General features: G+C 37.5%; 1 protein-coding gene across 8 annotated transcripts in view; it reads left to right on the forward strand.

The window, feature by feature from the left end:
• Positions 1-19,135, forward strand: part of CPNE4 (copine 4) — a 517,058-nt gene that overhangs the window by 461,182 nt on the left and 36,741 nt on the right. For 6 of the 8 annotated variants that reach the window (XM_060683625.2, XM_060683627.2, XM_087892522.1 and 3 more), the window contains one exon: positions 18,550-18,636. The exons of the other annotated variants lie outside the window; for them this stretch is intronic. In XM_060683625.2, the coding sequence (XP_060539608.1) occupies positions 18,550-18,636 (87 nt within the window). The remainder of the gene's footprint in view (positions 1-18,549; positions 18,637-19,135) is intronic. 8 annotated transcript variants of the gene reach the window in all.

Consider the following 19,135-nt stretch of genomic DNA (forward strand, 5'->3'; position numbering starts at 1 on the left):
GAAGATCAAGAAACCAGAGAAGAATCGGAAAATAAAAGCCAAGAGGAATATCTCACAGAAGAAATAGAGGGTGAACAAGAGGAAAAGAGAAGATTGGAAAGAGAAAAAATGGAGAGAGAAGGAGAGAGGGAAAAAACACAAATAGTAACAAGAAACACAAAAAAACTAAGGACAACAAATAGATAGGAATAAAAATGGAACAGGAAATAAAAATCATTTCAATCAATATAAATGGATTCAACGCACCTGCTAAAAGAATCCAGACATTTACAAAGTTACAAAAATTGGAGATGGATATTATAAATTTACAGGAAGTCCATATCAAAAAACAACACCAAAAGATGCTAGAAAATCCAAGATTAGGGAATATATATACCTCATTAGCAGAACAAAAAAAGAGAGGTATTGCAGTTTACATCAAAAAACACCTGAAAGCAAAACAAACATACGCAGACAAAGAGGGAAGGGTCTTGATTATTGAAATACAAACAGAATTAAAAACAATATTATTGATTTCGATCTATGCACTAAATGGGAATCAAAACGACTTTTTAAAAAATATACATGATAAAGCAAAAGATTTGGAATATGAGAATATCTGTATTATAGGTGATTTTAATGCAGTTATGGACATAGAAAAAGACTATCAGAGTAATAAGAAAAATAAGACTAAGAAAAAGACACTTTCAGATACCTTTAAGGAGATGACACAAGAACTATGTCTCCAAGACGCCTGGAGGGAGATAAATAGAGAAAAAAAACAGTACACATTCAATTCTAGCCCACATCAATCCTGGTCTAGAATAAATATAGCCTGGATGACGACAGAACTCAGGAAAGACATAGAGGAGATAGAAATAATGGCAAATACATGGGCAGATCACAATCCAGTAAAAATAATATGGAAAGAATATAGGAGGAAGAAAAGATGGATGATGAATAAGGAAATATTGAAAGACAAACACTATGCACAAATGATAGAAAAAGAAATGAAAATATTCTTTAAGATAAACACAAAAGAGCAAACCTCCCTCCAAAACCTATGGGATTCGGCGAAAGCCTATATAAGAGGCATAGCATACGTGGTGAAGAAAAACAAAGATAAACAAAAAAAAAGAGATAATTTGTTAAAGGAACTTAAAAGATATGAATCTGAGTTACAGAAAGAACCCCAAAACAAAATGATCAAAGGAAAAATAAATTTGACAAAACACAAAATTAATTTGATCACACAAACAGAAATGGCAAGGAAAATTAAATTAGTTAAACAAAATCATTTTGAACATGAAATAAAACAGGGCACTGACTGGCGTATAAATTGAAGAAAGAAAAAGAAAAGAGAACAATACACCAACTACAAGACGATACAGGAGAGATATACCATAGAAATTAAGACAAAAAGAATATAGCTAAAACCTTCTTTCAAAAACTATATGAGCAGGAAGAGATTTTAAACAAGAGGATATTAAACAATACTTAAACAAAGCAGATATCAAAGAACTAGAAGAAACACATAGAGACTCACTGAACAGGCCAATTACAATGACAGAATTAATAGAGGCAAGAAAAAAACAGAAAAATAATAAAACCCCAGGACCAGATGGTATACCGTCAGAATTCTACAAAATATGCCAGCACCCAATAGATGAAATTTTACTCGGAGTATTCAATGATGCACTCTTGAATGCCACAATTCCTAAATCTTGGACTGAAGCCATTATTACACTGATACCAAAAGAAAAGACAGATCAAACACAAATCAAAAACTACAGACCGATATCACTATTAAATGTAGATTACAAATTATTTACACTGATTATTACAGAAAGAATAAAAAAAGTAATAAATGAATACATACACCCGAATCAGAATGGCTTTCTTCCAAGAAGACAAATAAAAAACAATATGAGATTAATAATTGATGTATTAGAATACTATGAAATAAATTCAGACAAACAATTGGCATTAATCTTTTTGGACGCACAGAAGGCCTTTGATAACGTAAACTGGAAATTTCTCACACTACAATTGGAAACCATGAAATTCGGTGATAAACATGATAAAGAACATTTACTCCTCCCAAACTGCAAAAATAACAATAAATGGAGACATGACAGAACAATTCATAATATCAAAAGGAGTGAGACAGGGGTGCCCTCTATCTCCCTTGTTATTCATATTATCCCTAGAAACATTATTAAATGAAATTAGAAGAGATAAAGAAATAAAAGATCTGAGAGTTAAAAAGGAGGAATACAAACTTCAAGCCTTCGCTGACGACATGGTTTTTATTGTAGAACAACCAATAGTAACAGGAACTAAACTATTAGCAAAAATAGAAGAATATGGGAGGGTAGCTGGACTTATAAGAAACAAGCAAAAAACAAAGGCAGTAACAAAAAACCTTACTAATCAACAAGAGAAGAAATTAGAAGACAAAATGGGCATTCAGATGACAAAAAAGGTAAAATATCTAGGAATATGGCTTACCAACAAAGGATCATCAATTAGGGAAGACAACTACAATAAATTGACAAGACAAATAAAAAAAGATTTAGAAACTTGGAATAAACTACAATTATCATTCCTTGGAAAGATTGCCTCAATTAAAATGAGCATACTACCCAGAATCCTATATCTATTCCAAGTGATTCCAATAAAACCGGGGAATTTAAAGACTTCAATAAATCAATTGCAAACTACATCTGGTGGCGGAAGAAAGCAAGAATTAAAATAAAACACCTACAAGACACAAGGGAGAGAGGAGGACTAGCATTACCGGACTGGGAGACATACTATAAAGCATCATCACTGATTTGGATTAAGGACTGGATAGAACTCAAAAACAAAAGAATACTGACGCTAGAAGGATTTGATCTGCAAAGAGGATGGCATGCATTTTTGTGGGAGGGAAAAGATAAGCAACATGGATATTTTCAAAAACACATCATCAGACAAGCATTGTTCCAGACATGGCAGGGGATAAAAAAGACACACTACGATAAAATCCCTGAATGGCTGTCGACTATGGAGGCACAGATTTACCCCAATGCCATGGACACTGCCAAAATGAAAACCTATAAAGACCTGCTAAACAACCAAGGGGAACTAAGAACAAGACAAGAACTGAAAGAAATGGGTACAGACATTGATTGGTGGCCATATTTGCAAATAAAATCTAGATATAAGACAGATTCGGCACAATTTGGATTCCAAAAAGATCAATATGAATTAGATAAAATTTTACAAGGGACTGATGACAAATTGATAAAAAAAACTTACAAATTACCTATTAAGATTCAAATTAGAAGAAGAAGTGGTTAAAGAAAATATGATAATTTGGGTGAGAAATTTCGGATATAACATTGAATTGGAAAAATGGGAAAAATTATGGACAATAAATTATAAATTAACAATGTCTGTACCCTATAAAGAAAACATGTACAAAATGTTCTATAGGTGTCACCTCCCACCGGCCAGACTGGCAAGGATGTTCCCGAATACCTCCCCAACATGCTGGAAATGAAAACTCCAAAAAGGAACCTATTACCATATGTGGTGGTCCTGTCAAAAAGCAAAACAATATTGGCAAATAATTAGGAAACAAATAGAAGGAATCATACACCAAAAAATAGAAATGAGGCCAGAAACCTTTTTATTAGGAATAATTATAGGACAATATGAAAAGGAAATAAAATATTTAATTATCCACATTCTAACAGCAGCATGAATAATCTTTGCCCAAAATTGGAAGAATAATGATTACCAACAGAAGATAGTGTAATCAGTAAAATTATGAAATGTGCAGAAATGGACAAACTTACAAAGGAAATGCAAGGAAAAGAGGAAAATGATTATTATCATGAAATGGTACATCTGGTTGGAGGATAGAAAAGAAAAAATATAAGGAAATAAACGAGAAGATAATAGATATCTTAGATAATAGATATCATAAGTATAATAGATATGAACATTAAGTATCAATTTAGGTTAATAGTGAATTAAAAATATTGATTAAGAGAAGATATAGAAATGATGTATTAGGAATATAAATACAAGAGATAGGTTAAAACAAGAAAGAGTAAAGGTATAAACAAAAATATAGATATCTGATGTGACAAGTTTGAAAAGAGACTGTATAGCTGATTTTTGTTTATTTGTTTGTATCTGTATGGTTTGTTGTTGTTTGTTTGTACTTTCTAATAATTTTTTTAAAAAAAAAAATATTACATGAATTTGACCAGCTATGGTTTAGTCCATAAGTTTAATAAACTATAGTTTAATATGAAAAAAAAGAAAAAGAAATACAGTATTTAATCATTCACATAATTACAGCAGCATGAATAGTTTACGCTCAGAACTGGAAAAATAACAATATACCATCAGAAGACAATGTGATTAGAAAAATCATGGAGTGTGCAGAAATGGATAAGCTTACGAAGGAGATACAAGAAAAAGAGGAAACAGAATACTACCTAGTCTGGGAGAGATGGTATAAATGGTTGGAGGAAAAGGGAAAAAAAGGACAAGGAAAGATTAAATAATGGTTGAATTAGGAGTAGAAATACAAGAACAAATGGGAAGAAACAAAAAATGTGGAAAGGAAATTGGGTACACGTTTATGTCTAATGTAAATAAAACAATTAGAATAATATAATACAATATAGTGGTATATATATATATATTTTAATTTGATTTATATGCCGCCCTTCTCCAGGGACTCAGGGCGGCTTACAATGCATTAAGCAATAGCCTTCATACTTTTGTATATTTATACAAAGTCAGCTTATTGCCCCCACAAACTGGGTCCTCAATTTACCTCAATTTACCTGGATGGAAGGCTGAGTCAACCTTGAGCCAGGTGAGATTCGAACTTACAGTAATTGCAGACAGCTGGTGTTAATCACAATGCTATCAATCTGCTGAGCCACCATATATATATCAGTCTGCTGAGCCACCATATATATATCATATATATATATGGTGATATATTAAATATATATATATATATTTCTAATATATCATATATAAATGATATATTAGAAATATATGTATAAAAGATATATTAGGATAAGAGAGAGAAAATGTATAAGTATGGATTATTGACGCAAAACTGTTGAAAAGAAGAAAGTGTTAATATTTCTTTTTGGTTTTTTTAAAAAAACTTTAATAAAAATATTTTTTTTTAAAAAAAAAGCTTTTAACTTTTGTAGTTTCCCTCTGTATCCACATATTTTAAAAATTGATGTGTCTGAAGTTAATACTTCTGTAGGTATGCAGCATGCAACATAAATATAAAATAACCTTTGGTATAACCTTAATAACTATTTAAAAAATAAACACTAGAACAGATAATGTTATCTAGTTTGGCAATGAAATGTCTCCAAGAAAACTGCCAAACTCAGACAGGACTCCACACATAAATTCTCTTCAAAATAATCTTCAAAAAAAAAAATCCAACAGTGATAATTGTAGTAGTACTATGTAGTCATAGTAATACCTCTTGATTTATATCAATCAATCAATCAATCAATATACTTAATGTTTTAAGCATATTGTCACTGGTCACTGGTAATACCACTGTTACTGGTAATAAATGACAATCACAATCTATGTTATTATGATTATATATATGGTTTTAGACCATGCCAGTTTCTTTAAATTATACTGCTAATTGTCATTTTCTTTTTTGGATGAAATATTAATAATTGTAGTTTTCTGATTCATAGAAAATTAAATTTTTTATTGTTCTTACAAAAATAACAGAACTAAAAAGGGTTGAGTTTTCAAATCCACTGAATTTGAATTCAAATTCTGAATTTCGGATTTCTTTTAGAAATCTAACACTTAAATTATGAAAAATATGGTTACTTTTTATTTTGATTACTAACACATTTTGCTAATTATGGGGGGCTGAAAGGAACATCTGAATTATAAATTTAATACATCTCTATCAATGTTGTTCTCAGTAATTTGTGTTTTTATTTCTGTGTGTTTCTTTAGCTAGGGGGAAAAAATCTCAAAATACCAATATTGAGTTAGGTAGATAGAAGATAGAAATAATCAATTATCTGGGCTTTCTACTTTAGGAAAAAAACACTTGTTCTCTTTCTGGATTTATCAGGTTCATTATAGTCCAATTACAAAAACAGAGATGGATTTTTTTTCCCCTTTGGATATTAGAATAACAGAATTGGAAGGGACCTTGGAGGTCTTCTAGTCCAACCCCCTGCCTAGGCAGGAAACCCTATACCGCTTCAGACAAATGGTTATCCAACACCTTCTTAAAAACTTCCAGTGTTGGAGCATTTGCAACTTCTGGAGGGAAGTTGTTCCACTGATTAATTGTTCTAACTATCAGGAAATTTCTCCTTAGTTCTAGGTTGCTTCTCTCCTTGATTATTTTCCACCCGTTGCTTCTTGTCCTGCCCTCAGGTGCTTTGGAGAATAGCTTGACTCCCTCTTCTTTGTAGCAGCCCCTGAGATATTGGAACACTGCTATCATGTCTCCCCTAGTCCTTCTTTTCATTTAACTAGACATACCCAGTTCCTGCAACTGTTCTTCATATGTTTAGCCTCCAGTCCCCTAATTATCTTTGTTGCTCTTCTCTGCACTCTTTCTAGAGTCTCAACATCTTTTTTACATTGTGGCGACCAAAACTGGATGCAGTATTCCAAGTGTGGCCTTACCAAGGCATTATAAAGTGGTATTAACACTTCACGTGATCTTAATTCTATCCCTCTGTTTATGCAGCCTAGAACTGTGTCGGCTTTTTTGGTAGCTGCTACACATTGCTGGCTCATATTTAAATGGTTGTCCACTAGGACTCCAAGATCCCTCTCACAGTTACTGCTATTGAGCGAGGCATCACTCAATATACTGTACTTGTTTTTTGTACTGCATTTTGTTTTTCTTGCCTAAATGTAGAACCTTACTTGTTTCACCACTGAATTTCATTTTGTTAGATAGTGCCAGGGGTGGGTTCTAAATTTTTTTACCAGTTCTGTGGACGTGGCTTATTTTGAGGGTGTGACTTGGAGGTCATGTGACTGGGTGGGCGTGGCTAGCTGGTCATGTGACCGGGTGGCCATGGCTATGTGTATAGGGACTACTCAGAGGGCTGAAAAAAGTCATTTCTGACCAGTCCTCGCACTTTTGACTGGTCCTCACACTTATGACCATCCTCACATTTATGCCCGTTGCAGCATTCTTAACAACCATGTCACTCATTTCATAACTGCTTCTCTTCATCATGGTAACAAGATAGGGCAAAAAACATAAAATGTGAGGACAGTCGTAAGTTTGAGGACTGGTCAAAAGTGCGAGGACCAGTCAAAAATAATATTTTCAGCCTTCTGACTAGTCAATATGCACAAAAGGACTACCCAGAGGGCTGAAAAAAGTGATTTCTGACAGGTCTTCGCACTTTTGACCAGTCCTCGCACTTATGACTGGTCATCATTTATGCCCATTGTAGCATTCTTAACAACCGTGTCACTAATTTCACAACTGCTTCTCTTCACCATGGTGACAAGATAGGGCAAAAAACGTAAAATGTGAGGACAGTCGTAAGTTCGAGGAGTGGTCAAAAGTGCAAGGACCAGTCAAAAATAACTTTTTTGGCCCTCTGAGTAATCCATATGCACAAAAGGATACAGCAATAGAGAGGGATGAAGGAAGGAGAAGAGAGGTGGAAGAAGGAAGGAGAGAGAGAGGGAAGGAAGAGAAGGGAGGAAGGAAGGAAAGGGAAATTAGAGTAGGAGTGAGGGTCAGAGAGGGAGGAAGAGAGGAGGAGAAGGAGAAAGGAAGAGGAAGTAGGGAGGAGAAGAAGAGGGTGGGGAAGAGAAAGTAAGAAGGAAAGAAAAGACAGAGGTGGTAGGTTTGAGGAGAAAGATTGCTGTACAATAAAAAAGATGAAGGGGAAGAAAGGCAACCCCAAACAAATATAAAGATATTAAGATAAAGAATAAATTGTTAAACTTTAAAGAATAAAAGAGAACAAATATGAATAAATAGCAATAATTAGAAACACACATACAAACATACAATGTATTTTCTTTGAACAGAGTATTTGGCTGGTTCACAAATTTAAACAGTGTTTAGTCATTTCAATTAAATTTATAATTTCTATATTTCCTTTTTGACATATTTATTCCTCATCTATTTTTTTTTAAAAAAACCAATATTCCCCTTCATCCTCATCTCTAATCTTAATCAAATTCAATTTTTCTCTTCTCTTCTATATTATACCCCTTCCCATTGTCATGTATTTTTATATCCATCCTCACCTTAGTTAATTATGTAATATTACAGTTAATACAAATTCAACATTTTAATATAAATCAATTAGTTATATAACTATCTTTTTTGTATATTAATCAATATGAACATGAATATTCCAATTATTTCCATGCAATCCAATTTCTTACAAATCAATTAATTATATTTACCAATAATAATAAACCAAATAATTTCCCCCATATATTTCTCCAAACCACAACTTAACCATTTCTGCTTTCAACATAATATACAATTCATAGTATCTCAATTATTACAATTCCCTAGTTAAATAGAGCTTTTTTTCTTTTGTGTTTTAAAATCTTGAACTCTCCTCTTTTGCCCTAAATTTCCCATTGTTTGCACCTACCTTTTTTGGTGAGGAAAAAGAAAAGAAATCTGCCTCTGCCTAATTTTCCAACGTAACAGCCAACACCCTGCTTTACTTTCAATTTTGTTTTGAGCTTGATTTGCATAAGGAGAAAAAAAAATCTGCTCCAGCAATTTAGCTCTTTGCAGCAAGCAGCTGAGCCCTGCACAAAACTGCTGAGAGAAAATCAGCTGAGAGTCAGGAGGCAGATCTAATCAATGGGCTAATTAGCCTATGCTGAAGCTTAAAGGAATTGTTTTTTCTTGCTGTTTGCTTGCAAGGAGGTAACTGCTGTGAGGCACAGACCAAAGGGTGGGGGCCACCCTCCTTGCCACTTAGCGCCCCCCTGTTGTCCCCTTTTGCCTCTGCCCCCCCTCACCACCCCCTTGCCTCTTACCGCCCCCCTAAGGCATGGTACCGCCCACTTTGGGAACCACTGGCTTAACTACTTAACTACTTAACAACCAGTTCTTAATAACCAAAGTAGAATCCCACCACTGGGTCTACCCATTTATTTTTGCAGACACCGGTCTACTCATTTGTTTTCTTTTAACACTGATCAGCTATAGGGCAGCCCTTTGAAGCCCCGTGGCAAGAGTTTAAACAGTTTTTTCCCCTTAGCCATCATCTGGGACTCAGGAGGCAGCAATAGATTGGGAGTGGGGCCAAATAAAAGGTAAGAATAACGCGGGGGGTTGGGGGGGCGGGCGGGGGGGCAGAACCGGTTCAGTGACATCATATCTTCACTGCTACCAGCTCGCGGGAAACAGGCCGAACCAGGAGGAACCCACCACTGGATAGCGCCCAATGTTCAAGTCTGTCAAGATCCTTATGCATCTTGAGCGTATCTTCTGGAGTGTTGGCTATTCCTGCCAGCTTGATGTCATCTGCAAATTTGATGAATTTCCTCATCTATTCCATTGTCAAAGACATTGATGAAGATGTTGAAGAGTCCTGGCCTAAAACAGAACCTTGGGGTACTCCACTGCATACTTCCCTCCATGTAGATGCAATTCCATTGAGGACTACACGTTGACTGTGGTTGGTCAGCCAGTTATGAATCCATCTGGTGGTGATGCTGTCTAACCCACATTTTTCTACTTTATCTATTTTATTTATTTTTATTTATTTATTTTATTAAATTTCTATACCTAGTATAGTAGTATCTAATAGTAGGTTATGGTCTACTTTATCAAATGCCTTGCTGAAGTCCAAGTAAATTATATCGACAGCATTCCTCTGGTCCACTAATTTTATCACTTTGTCAAAGAATGCAATAAGATTAGTCTGGCGTGATCTGTTTTTGACAAAGCCATGTTGGCTTTTGGTTATTGCTTGGTTTGCTTCTAGGTGTTCGGTGATTCGTTGTTTGATTATCTTTTCCAGAATCTTCCCTGGTATTGAGGTCAGGCTGATAGGTCTGTAATTTCCTGGATCTATTTTTTTCCCCTTTCTTGAAGATGGGAACTACATCAGCTCTTTTCCAGTCCTCTGGCAGTTCCCCTGTGCTCCAGGATCTTTGAAAGATATAGTTCAGTGGTTCTGAGATCTTGTCTGCCAGTTCCTTCAAAACCTTGGGGTGTAATCCATCTGGTCCTGGTGATTTGAACTCATCTAGGGTAGACAGGTGTTCACTTACTATTTTCTTGCCTATTTTAACTTGTGTTCCTAATCTGTTTTTTGTGGTGCTGTTTTTGATAGGTTGGGCTGTTTTTTCCTTTTGTGTAAAGACAGATGCAAAAAATGAGTTAAGCAGTTCTGCTTTCTGCCTGTTGCTTGTTACCTTCTTGCCACTTTCTCCCAGCAATAGACTGTTTCCTTGACTTTTTTCTTATTTTTAACATGTTGGAAGAAGCTTTTTTTGTTATTTTTTTACTTTTGTTGCAAGCCTTTGTTCATTGTGAGCCTTAGCTTTCCTCACTTCATCTTTGAAGTGGACTATTGCAACGCTCTCTACATGGGGGTCCCCTTAAGGAGCACCCGGAGGCTCCAACTGGCGCAGAGTGCGGCCGCGCAGGTGGTAATGGGAGCAACATGGCGTTCCCATGTAACACCTCTCCTGCGCGAGCTGCACTGGCTCCCGGTGGTTTTCCGGGTGCGCTTCAAGGTTTTGGTTACCACCCTTAAAGCGCTCCATGGCTTAGGACCTGGTACTTGCGGGACCGCCTACTACCACCAATAGACTCCCACCGGCTGGTACGCTCCCATAGAGAGGGGCTCCTCTGGGTGCCGTCGGCCAAACAATGCCGACTGGCGGCCCCCAGGGGGAGAGCCTTCTCTGTGGGGGCACCTACTATCTGGAACGAGCTCCCCCCAGAGATATGGAGGATCCCGGATCTGCGCACCTTCTGCCGCGCTTTAAAGACCTTATTATTTCACCAGGTGGGCCTGGCCTAATTTTCTCCCTCTTTCATAAAAGATTTTTAATTTTTAAATATCTTTTAGTATTTTATACATTCAATTTTAAAATTGGTTTTAAATAGTTCGGGGTTTTAAATTTGTCAGAGCCAAAATTATTTAATTTGATTTTATTCTTCTTTTAAATTTTGTATGTATGTGTTTTATTGTTTGGCTGTGCACCGCCCTGAGTCCTTCGGGAGAAGGGCGGTATAGAAATAAAATAAAATAAAATAAATAAATAAATAAATAAAAAATTTACAGGCTTTGGCTATTTGCTGATATTCTGCCTTAGTTATTTGCCCTTCTTTCCACTTTTTATATTTGTCCTTCTTGTCTTTCAATTTGTCAGAGAGTTCTTTATGCAGCCATGCTGGTTTCTTTTGAGAGCTGTTGTTTTTCTTCTTCATTGGTATTGTGCTAGACTGGGCTTTTATAATCTCACTTTTCAAAATTTCCCAAGCTTCTTGAGTTGTTTTCCCCTTGAGGATTCTCATCCATGGAATCCTTCCCAAGCTGTCTCTAAGTTTATTGAAATTAGCTCTCTTAAAGTCCAAGACTTTAGTTTGACTTTGTTCTACTACTTGTGCTTGCATAATGTTGAATTCTAATATTGCATGATCACTTGCCCCCAAGGTTCCTGTAGCTTCAACACCACCTATCATTTCATCTCTGTTAGTGAGAATTAAGTCCAATATGGCTGATCCCCTTGTTCCCTTCTCTACTTTTTGGGAAACAAAGTTGTCTGCTAGATTTGTTAGGAACCTGTTGGATCTTCCACTTGGTGCAGAGTTTGTCTCCCAGTTGATGTCAGGGTAGTTAAAATCCCCCATTACTATTGTGATGTGCTTCCTACATACCTTAGTTAGCTGACTAGCAAAAAGTTCATCTATTTCCTCTGTTTGGTTGGGTGGCCTATAGCATAGACCTATGGCAATGTCATTTTTCCCCCTTTGATATTGACCCAAATGCACTCAAGATAATTTTCATCATTGTTGTGCTCCATTTCTGTAGAGATGTAGTTATTTCTTATATATAGTGCAACTCCACCTCCTCTTTTATTTGGTCTATTTCTTTTAAATAATTTAAATCCCTCTAGCTGTATATTCCATTTGTGGGTTTCATCCCACCAAGTTTCCGTAATGGCAACAATATCATATCTGCCCTCATTTACTTGAATTTCTAATTCACCCTGTCTATTCCTCATACCCTGTGCACTGGTGTATAGACATTTGAGTCCATTTTGATTGACCCTGTGTTTACTGTCTACATAACCTGTGTTGTGCCTGACTGCCCCTACTTTCTTGCCACCTGTTTGATTAGTGCACTTGGTATGGCACTCACTATTAAATTCTTGTTTTTACTTGACAGCAAGGTTGATAATCTTACCCGCACAAACATCTATGTTACATGCACTGATAACCCTATTAATTTTAGATTGCTGGGGACAGAAATGTTCTGCATCAATTAATTCTCAGTCCCCGCTGTTCAGTTTAAATGTTTAAATTCACATTAAATGTGAATTTAATGCCAAGTAACTCAGTCCCTTTCTTTGATAGATGCAAACCATCTCTTTTGTACAGTTTTTCATTGGACCAGCTGCGGACATCATGACTAATAAAACCAAAGCCTTCCCTTTTACACCACTCCTTTAGCCACACATTAAACTCCACTACACACTGGCCTTTCCCTTTTTGTTCCTTATATATTGGTAAAACCTCTGAAAAGATAAACCTACAACCTATCCTACTAAGTTCATACCCCAAGCTCTAGAAACCATTCTGCACAGAAAGAATGATCTTTCAGATGCACGTGCATGTGTCCTTTTTGGGACAGATCATTTGTGCCAAGATGATAATAGCATCAACATTATCATTCTTACTGGCATTCTTGACTATCTTAAGAATACACCTCTTTTCTCTGCTAGCAGGAGCACCTGGCAGACACCTGACCTGCTTCTAAATCTCCATATCCTTTCCCAAATTTACATCCCTTACAATTGAATCACCAACCAGAGGGTGGCTTCTCTTTTTGGATAACTTGCTCTTCTTGTGTGACTGATGTTTAATACCTGATTTACACTTTCCCCTTTCCAAAGTAAGTTCTTCATCTCGGACCATAATCCCCTGCTTATTTGAGTTATCATTATCACAACTACCTTGACCTGTCACTTTAGTGTCCCTATTAAGGTCAGCAAGGGCATTATATCTGTTATGCTGGGACACAGCAAAAGTTTTGTGTTTATCGTCCACAGCTCTCACCCTGCCAGATCCCATGGTTGTCCATACTGCCCTTCTCCTGCAGGATCTTTGTGGTAGAGGGGGCTGATAGTCCAGCAGCTCAATAGTGTGGAATGGCTGAATTGGGCACCTAATTTCTGCTTGGAGAGCACAGATTAGAGATTCTCGATAGGTAATCTGTCCACGTAGACTACTAATTTATTTATTTATTTGTTGGTTCGATTTATATGCTGCCCTTCTCCGGTGGCAAAGAAGACAGTATCCAAATTTTAAAAGAGTACTGCGAAAGACAGCTGCAAAACAAATATTACACTGAACTAAGCTGGTCATTTTGAAATAAAATAAAATCACAATCACTAACCCTGAATGTATTATTGCTATTTTTGGTTTATAGTTATATGATTCACGCACTTAACGGCGCGTGGGCCGCTACCTTTCTCCTCTGTACTCATTCTCAGACTCCCCCACTCACAGCTAGCAGCTCCTTCTATCAGCCTCTGGGAAGTTAAAATCAGCTGTAGTAAAAATCCAAGCTCTGCCAGGCTCTGATGCATGTGTATATAAGCAGAGTGCATATAAACTCACCTTTATCAGAGTCCAAAATTATATCATGCGTACTGTGGGATTACACATTTTCCTACATTAGCGAGAAGGGGTCAACATAGTCTCATGCACAGCTCATGCATTCATGCTGAAATCTCTACACTGAGACAACTGGATGGGAACGCCTATCAAATTAAAATTAATATCGGTAATCATTAGAAGAAGAGTTAATGCCATAAAAAGAAATTAATTACAGAACATTTACACTAGTTATATCTTTGATTCTACTTTTACTATTTTGATAATAAAAGGGAACCTCCAATCTCAATGTGGTGTTGTCAAAGCCCTTTTTTTGGGGGAGTTCCTGGAGACTTTCCTTGCTCTCAAAGAAAAGTCTTCCTGAAACCAAACTTTTTTCCTAGGGACTACATGAACAACATTATGCAATTTTCTTGGCAACAACATACAAATAGTTTATCATTGATTGCATTCTTCCCATTTCTTAAACTTCTGATTCTAGCTTATGTCCCTAGAGTTTCCTTGTGGTTGCCCTTCAATTATTGAGCAGATCTGACTTTACTTAGCTTTTTTGAATTCCCCAAGGTTGAGTAGTTGCTACAACCTGCTGTGATCTTATGTATCTATGTTTCCAATATTCAGAAGATGGAGTTCCGATTTTGATGCAGAAATATACCAAAGCTCTAAGGCTTGGAAAATGTAAAAATGAAATGGGAAACAAAAACAATTATAAAAGACAAATTTCAGCCAATGTACATATGTAAGCAATGTTGAGTTTTTTGGGGTTACTAAAGGGTTGCTAATTCCTGGTTTAAAGAATGCTCACAAAATTGTATACCTTTTAATAAATTGTATTTATCAAAAAGGTGCTACGAGACTTCTTTGGTCACAACATGTTTCTGCTCTTCCTGTGCAGTCTTGCATACTTCTGTTCAAAATACCAATATGTTCAGTGGAACCTATTCCCAAATAAGTTGCATAGGTTTTGCCCACTTACTTGGAAATACATTCCATTGAACTGAGTGAATTGCTAAATATCAGATTGTGTTATAAATGTAAATTGTCATTTCAAGCAATCTGTGACTGTAGCACAAAGTGGCCTCTCTTAGTGTGGCTGATTATTTACCCTTCAAATAATATGTTCAAATCCATTAAATGTTTTCACAGAGATTAAGTGCTTGTGCAGGTGAGTCCGCTAATGGACTGAACTGGAATAACTTCAAATAAACATATATAGAAAAGATAGACAGAAAAACACATTTATATTATTGGTTAAAAATTAAAATAATAAAAAGATAAAACTTAAATTTCTGGTTTGACTGGGATGGAGAATTAATCAGTATCAGTGCCTAGTATATTAAATAGCCATAAAATATCCCCATTTTGTATATTTGGGAATATATTTCAGTAAAAATTAATTCAATATTATTTCAGTTTAAATTAATTTCTTAGTTATTCATTATATGCATAAAATTTATATTAACACATTAGGACTTTAAACTATTAGTCTCAACATTTATTTCTTTGTACTAGACTGGGTATCAGCAACTCGTGGCTCTGGAACCCCATGCGGGTCTTTGGGCTCTCTGCTGCAGTTCTCTGTCCCATCACTGGCTGGCACCACCCCTCGCCCTCCCCTCCCAGTCACTCCTCATCTGTCCTGAGAAGGAAAGGGCAACAGCAGGGGATAGAGAAGTGGATGGAGCTGATTCTCTGGTGCTTCACTCTTGCTGGAGCTTCTTCCAGCCCTTGTTGGTGCTGAGCATGCACCAACAAGGTCACTTGGAGAGATGCGCAACCTCCTCTCCGTCCCGAGACACTGGCCTGATCTGGCCACGAACGACGCCCGCCTCACTAACATGAGGGCTGATGGGGTGGGAATGGAATCCAGGAGGAGGGGAAGATGGAAAGGGGGATGGGCCCACAGCACCCAACCATGGTTTTAAGAAGGTCAGGGTAGCAAGAAAAGGGGGCTGGCCCTGCCGAACCTCGCATGCCCAGCCCGAGGGTCAGGCTTAGAGAAAGCTGGAGCATCTTCACCAAAAACACTCACCCATCAGCCAGTCTCCCCTCTCTGTGCCTCTCTCTCTATGTCATGTATGTGTGTGTATCTCTCTCTCTCTCTTTCTCTCTCTCTCTCTCTTGCTCTGTATCTCTTTTCACTCTCTCGGAAAGCCCAGCGAGCTCCCCTTGGGGCTCTTTGCTACTCCTTTCCTTTCTTCTTGGCAAGTTTTTAGAAATCTGGGCTGGCTGAAGAACGAGCTCAAACCGCGGTGGAGGTTTCCCTCCTTCTCTCCCTCCTTTTCCTCTGACAACCCCTGGCTGTGGCAGGGCCGAGAGGGTGTGCATGAGTGGGGATACTCTTCTCAAGTGAGTGGCCAGCTGCCCTGCTTGCACTTTGGCCAAGGCCAGCTGCTCGCTTGAGGGTCTCCCCACTCGTGCATACCCTCCTGGCCCCACCACAGCCAGCCAGGGGGTCGTGAGAAGGAGGAGGAGGAGGAGGGTCACCAGAAGGAAAGCCTCCACTGTGGCTTGTGCTCATTCCTCAGCCAGTCCTGATTTCCACAAAGTTGCCAAGAAGAAAGAAAAGGAGTAGCGAAGAGCCCTAAAGAGAGATTGCTGGGCTTTCAAGAGAGTGAGAAGAGACAGAGAAAGGAGGGATGAGGGAGAGAGAGATACACAGAGAGATATACAGTGGGAGAGAGATACAGAGAGAGGGGGGAGAGGGAGAAGGGAGAGAGAGATACAGAGAGGGGGAGAGGAGAGGGGGGAGAGAGACATAGAGAGAGACACACAGAGATACACAGGGAGAGGAAGAGAGAAAGATACAGAGAGAAAGATACAGAGAGGGGGTAGAGAGAGGAGAGGGGGAGAGAGACATAGAGACACACGGAGAAATACAGAGAGGGGGGAGAGATACAGAGATATACAGTGGGAGGGAGAGAGATACAGAGAGAGGGGGGAGAGGGAAAGATAGAAAGAGATACAGAGAGAGGGGGGAGAGAGATACAGAGAGGGGGAGAGGGGGAGAGAGACATAGAGGCACACAGATACACAGAGAGAGAGGGATGGGGGAAAGAAAGATACAGAGGGGAGAGAGAGGAGAGGGAGAGAGAGACAGGGAGACAGAGAGAGAGACATACAGAGAGGGGGAGAGGGAGGGAGAGATAGAGATACAGAGAGGGGGAAAGGGGGGAGAGAGATACACAGATACAGACAGAGGGGGGAGAGAGGAAGAGAGAGACAGAGGGGGGAGAAAGAGAGAGGGGGGAATAGGGTTTTGTGGTTTTTTAACAACTGGTTCTCTGCTCTAATGACTGGCTGGGTAGGCATGGCTAGGGGGTCATGTGACTGGGCGGGAGTGAGTGATGTGGAGTTGGCCATGCCAACCCAGGTTTTGTAGCTCCTGGTGTTTGTTTTCTGTGGAAATGGGTCCAAATGGCTCTTTGAGTGTTTAAGGTTGCAGACCCTGTACTAGACCAACTTTCCCCAATATTATGTCCCACAGATGTGATAAATTTAAGTTTCCCTCATCTCAATTCAGCCCAGACAATGACAATATACAAAAGGCATAATGTTAAGGAAGGGAAGACTGCACTAGGGAATAGTATTTAATTTCCTTAAGAACTGGGATTAGACTATTTAATAAGAAGAATTTAGGATCTGGGACTCAGTGCTTAGTTTGTTGTCCCAGTAATACTCTTCCAGAAGAAGCCACTGGACTGGATATCACTAAAGCATATATCAACAAGATAATACTGCAACTCATTCACTCAGCTAATAGTTAGAAAACACTAGGGGAAATATGGCCATATAAAGCAGCCTGTTGCAGTGTCTTCCAGGTATATGGACCAATTCTTAGACTGTCTAGCTACCATGACCATGCTGGAAATTTAGGAAGTTGAAGTATACAGATTGGGACAATGGCCAAATTTGGTATGGTTATTACAAAATATTTCCTTAATTATTTTCAGTCTTGTTTTTATGACCAAAAGAAAGCACTTCTTTTTTTACAGATTACAAAATTTATTATTGGGACTATTTTGGACTATTCTTCCAAAAGTTGTATCAATAGATTTAGTTAAAATAATTAAGGAGAAGTGAACTTCTGAATACTAGCCGTTATGAGAGATGAGATAGAGTTGGCATAAAATACATATACATTTTACAGGTTTTGCAGTGGAATTTTCTAGGGGCAAGCCTTTGAATTAGTTAGTTTTGATATAAATCAGAGGATGCTGATATAGTCTGGCTGCTTGTCCCAGAACTGTGGTTGACATTAACTTGATCTGAGCATTCGTCTGCAAGGTGTGTAGATTCAAAATGGAAAATGTCAAGGAAATCTTAATGAATTTTCTATAAACTCAGAAATAAATTTCATTTGCAGATCAGCAATCAATATGGCTTCTGATCATCTGTGTCATGCCCTACATTTTGCAATTTTAGATCTTGGTCAGTGATGGAATGACAGGGTAGCATATGTCCATACTATAACAGCTTTACAATAAGAGCATGCCAAATCAAAGTTACTGTAGCAACATTCTCAAGTAGCTGAAATTATATTTACAAATTTGTAATAAAGAGTTCTGATCTCTTGTGGTTATTTTGTGTGATGTTTTGTATAGATTCAACTGCACATTATGTAATCTGAGTAAATGATAAATGAAGACAGGACTTTCATGCTCTGACTTGTGTTTTCACAGGTTCAGTGGGAGTGTATAAACCCCAAGTATAAAGTAAAGAAGAAGAATTACAAAAACTCTGGCATCGTCATTCTTAATCTGTGCAAGGTGCTATTATTTAAGCAGTGCTTTAATAATGAATGTGAAAGTATTGTTTTCAACATCCGTGACAAAAGTAAACACAGGAGAGGGAATAGGGTTCTGCTGTCCATATTTTATAGATTTTTATACATGTCAAAAATAGAACATGTCATAAAAATGCATATTTTGGGATTCCCAAAGGTAGGATAACAGATGTTGCTACATCATGGTAGATCAACATTTTCATTGGGTTGACAGCTGCAGATCCAAAATGGGCATTGACCCTCATACATTCAATCTGTCAGCCATGTATATTCAAAAGAATACATTTGCTTCATTATACTAAAAGATACTAATAAAGTCTCTAATAAAGAGTCAAGATTAAATTCTGGTAATCTCTGGACACATCAAAAGAGTTATATTGGTGTTTGTCATCTTCAAGGACATGTTTTGACTTTTAGATAACATCTGCTACTCTTGGTAGTTCCCCAGGCAGATACTAACTAAAGCAATCATATTTAGCTTC

Source organism: Pantherophis guttatus, chromosome 4, assembly GCF_059756535.1.
Source record: "Pantherophis guttatus breed Tessera chromosome 4, ASM5975653v1, whole genome shotgun sequence".
In the NCBI taxonomy this organism is placed as follows: Eukaryota; Metazoa; Chordata; class Lepidosauria; order Squamata; family Colubridae; genus Pantherophis; species Pantherophis guttatus.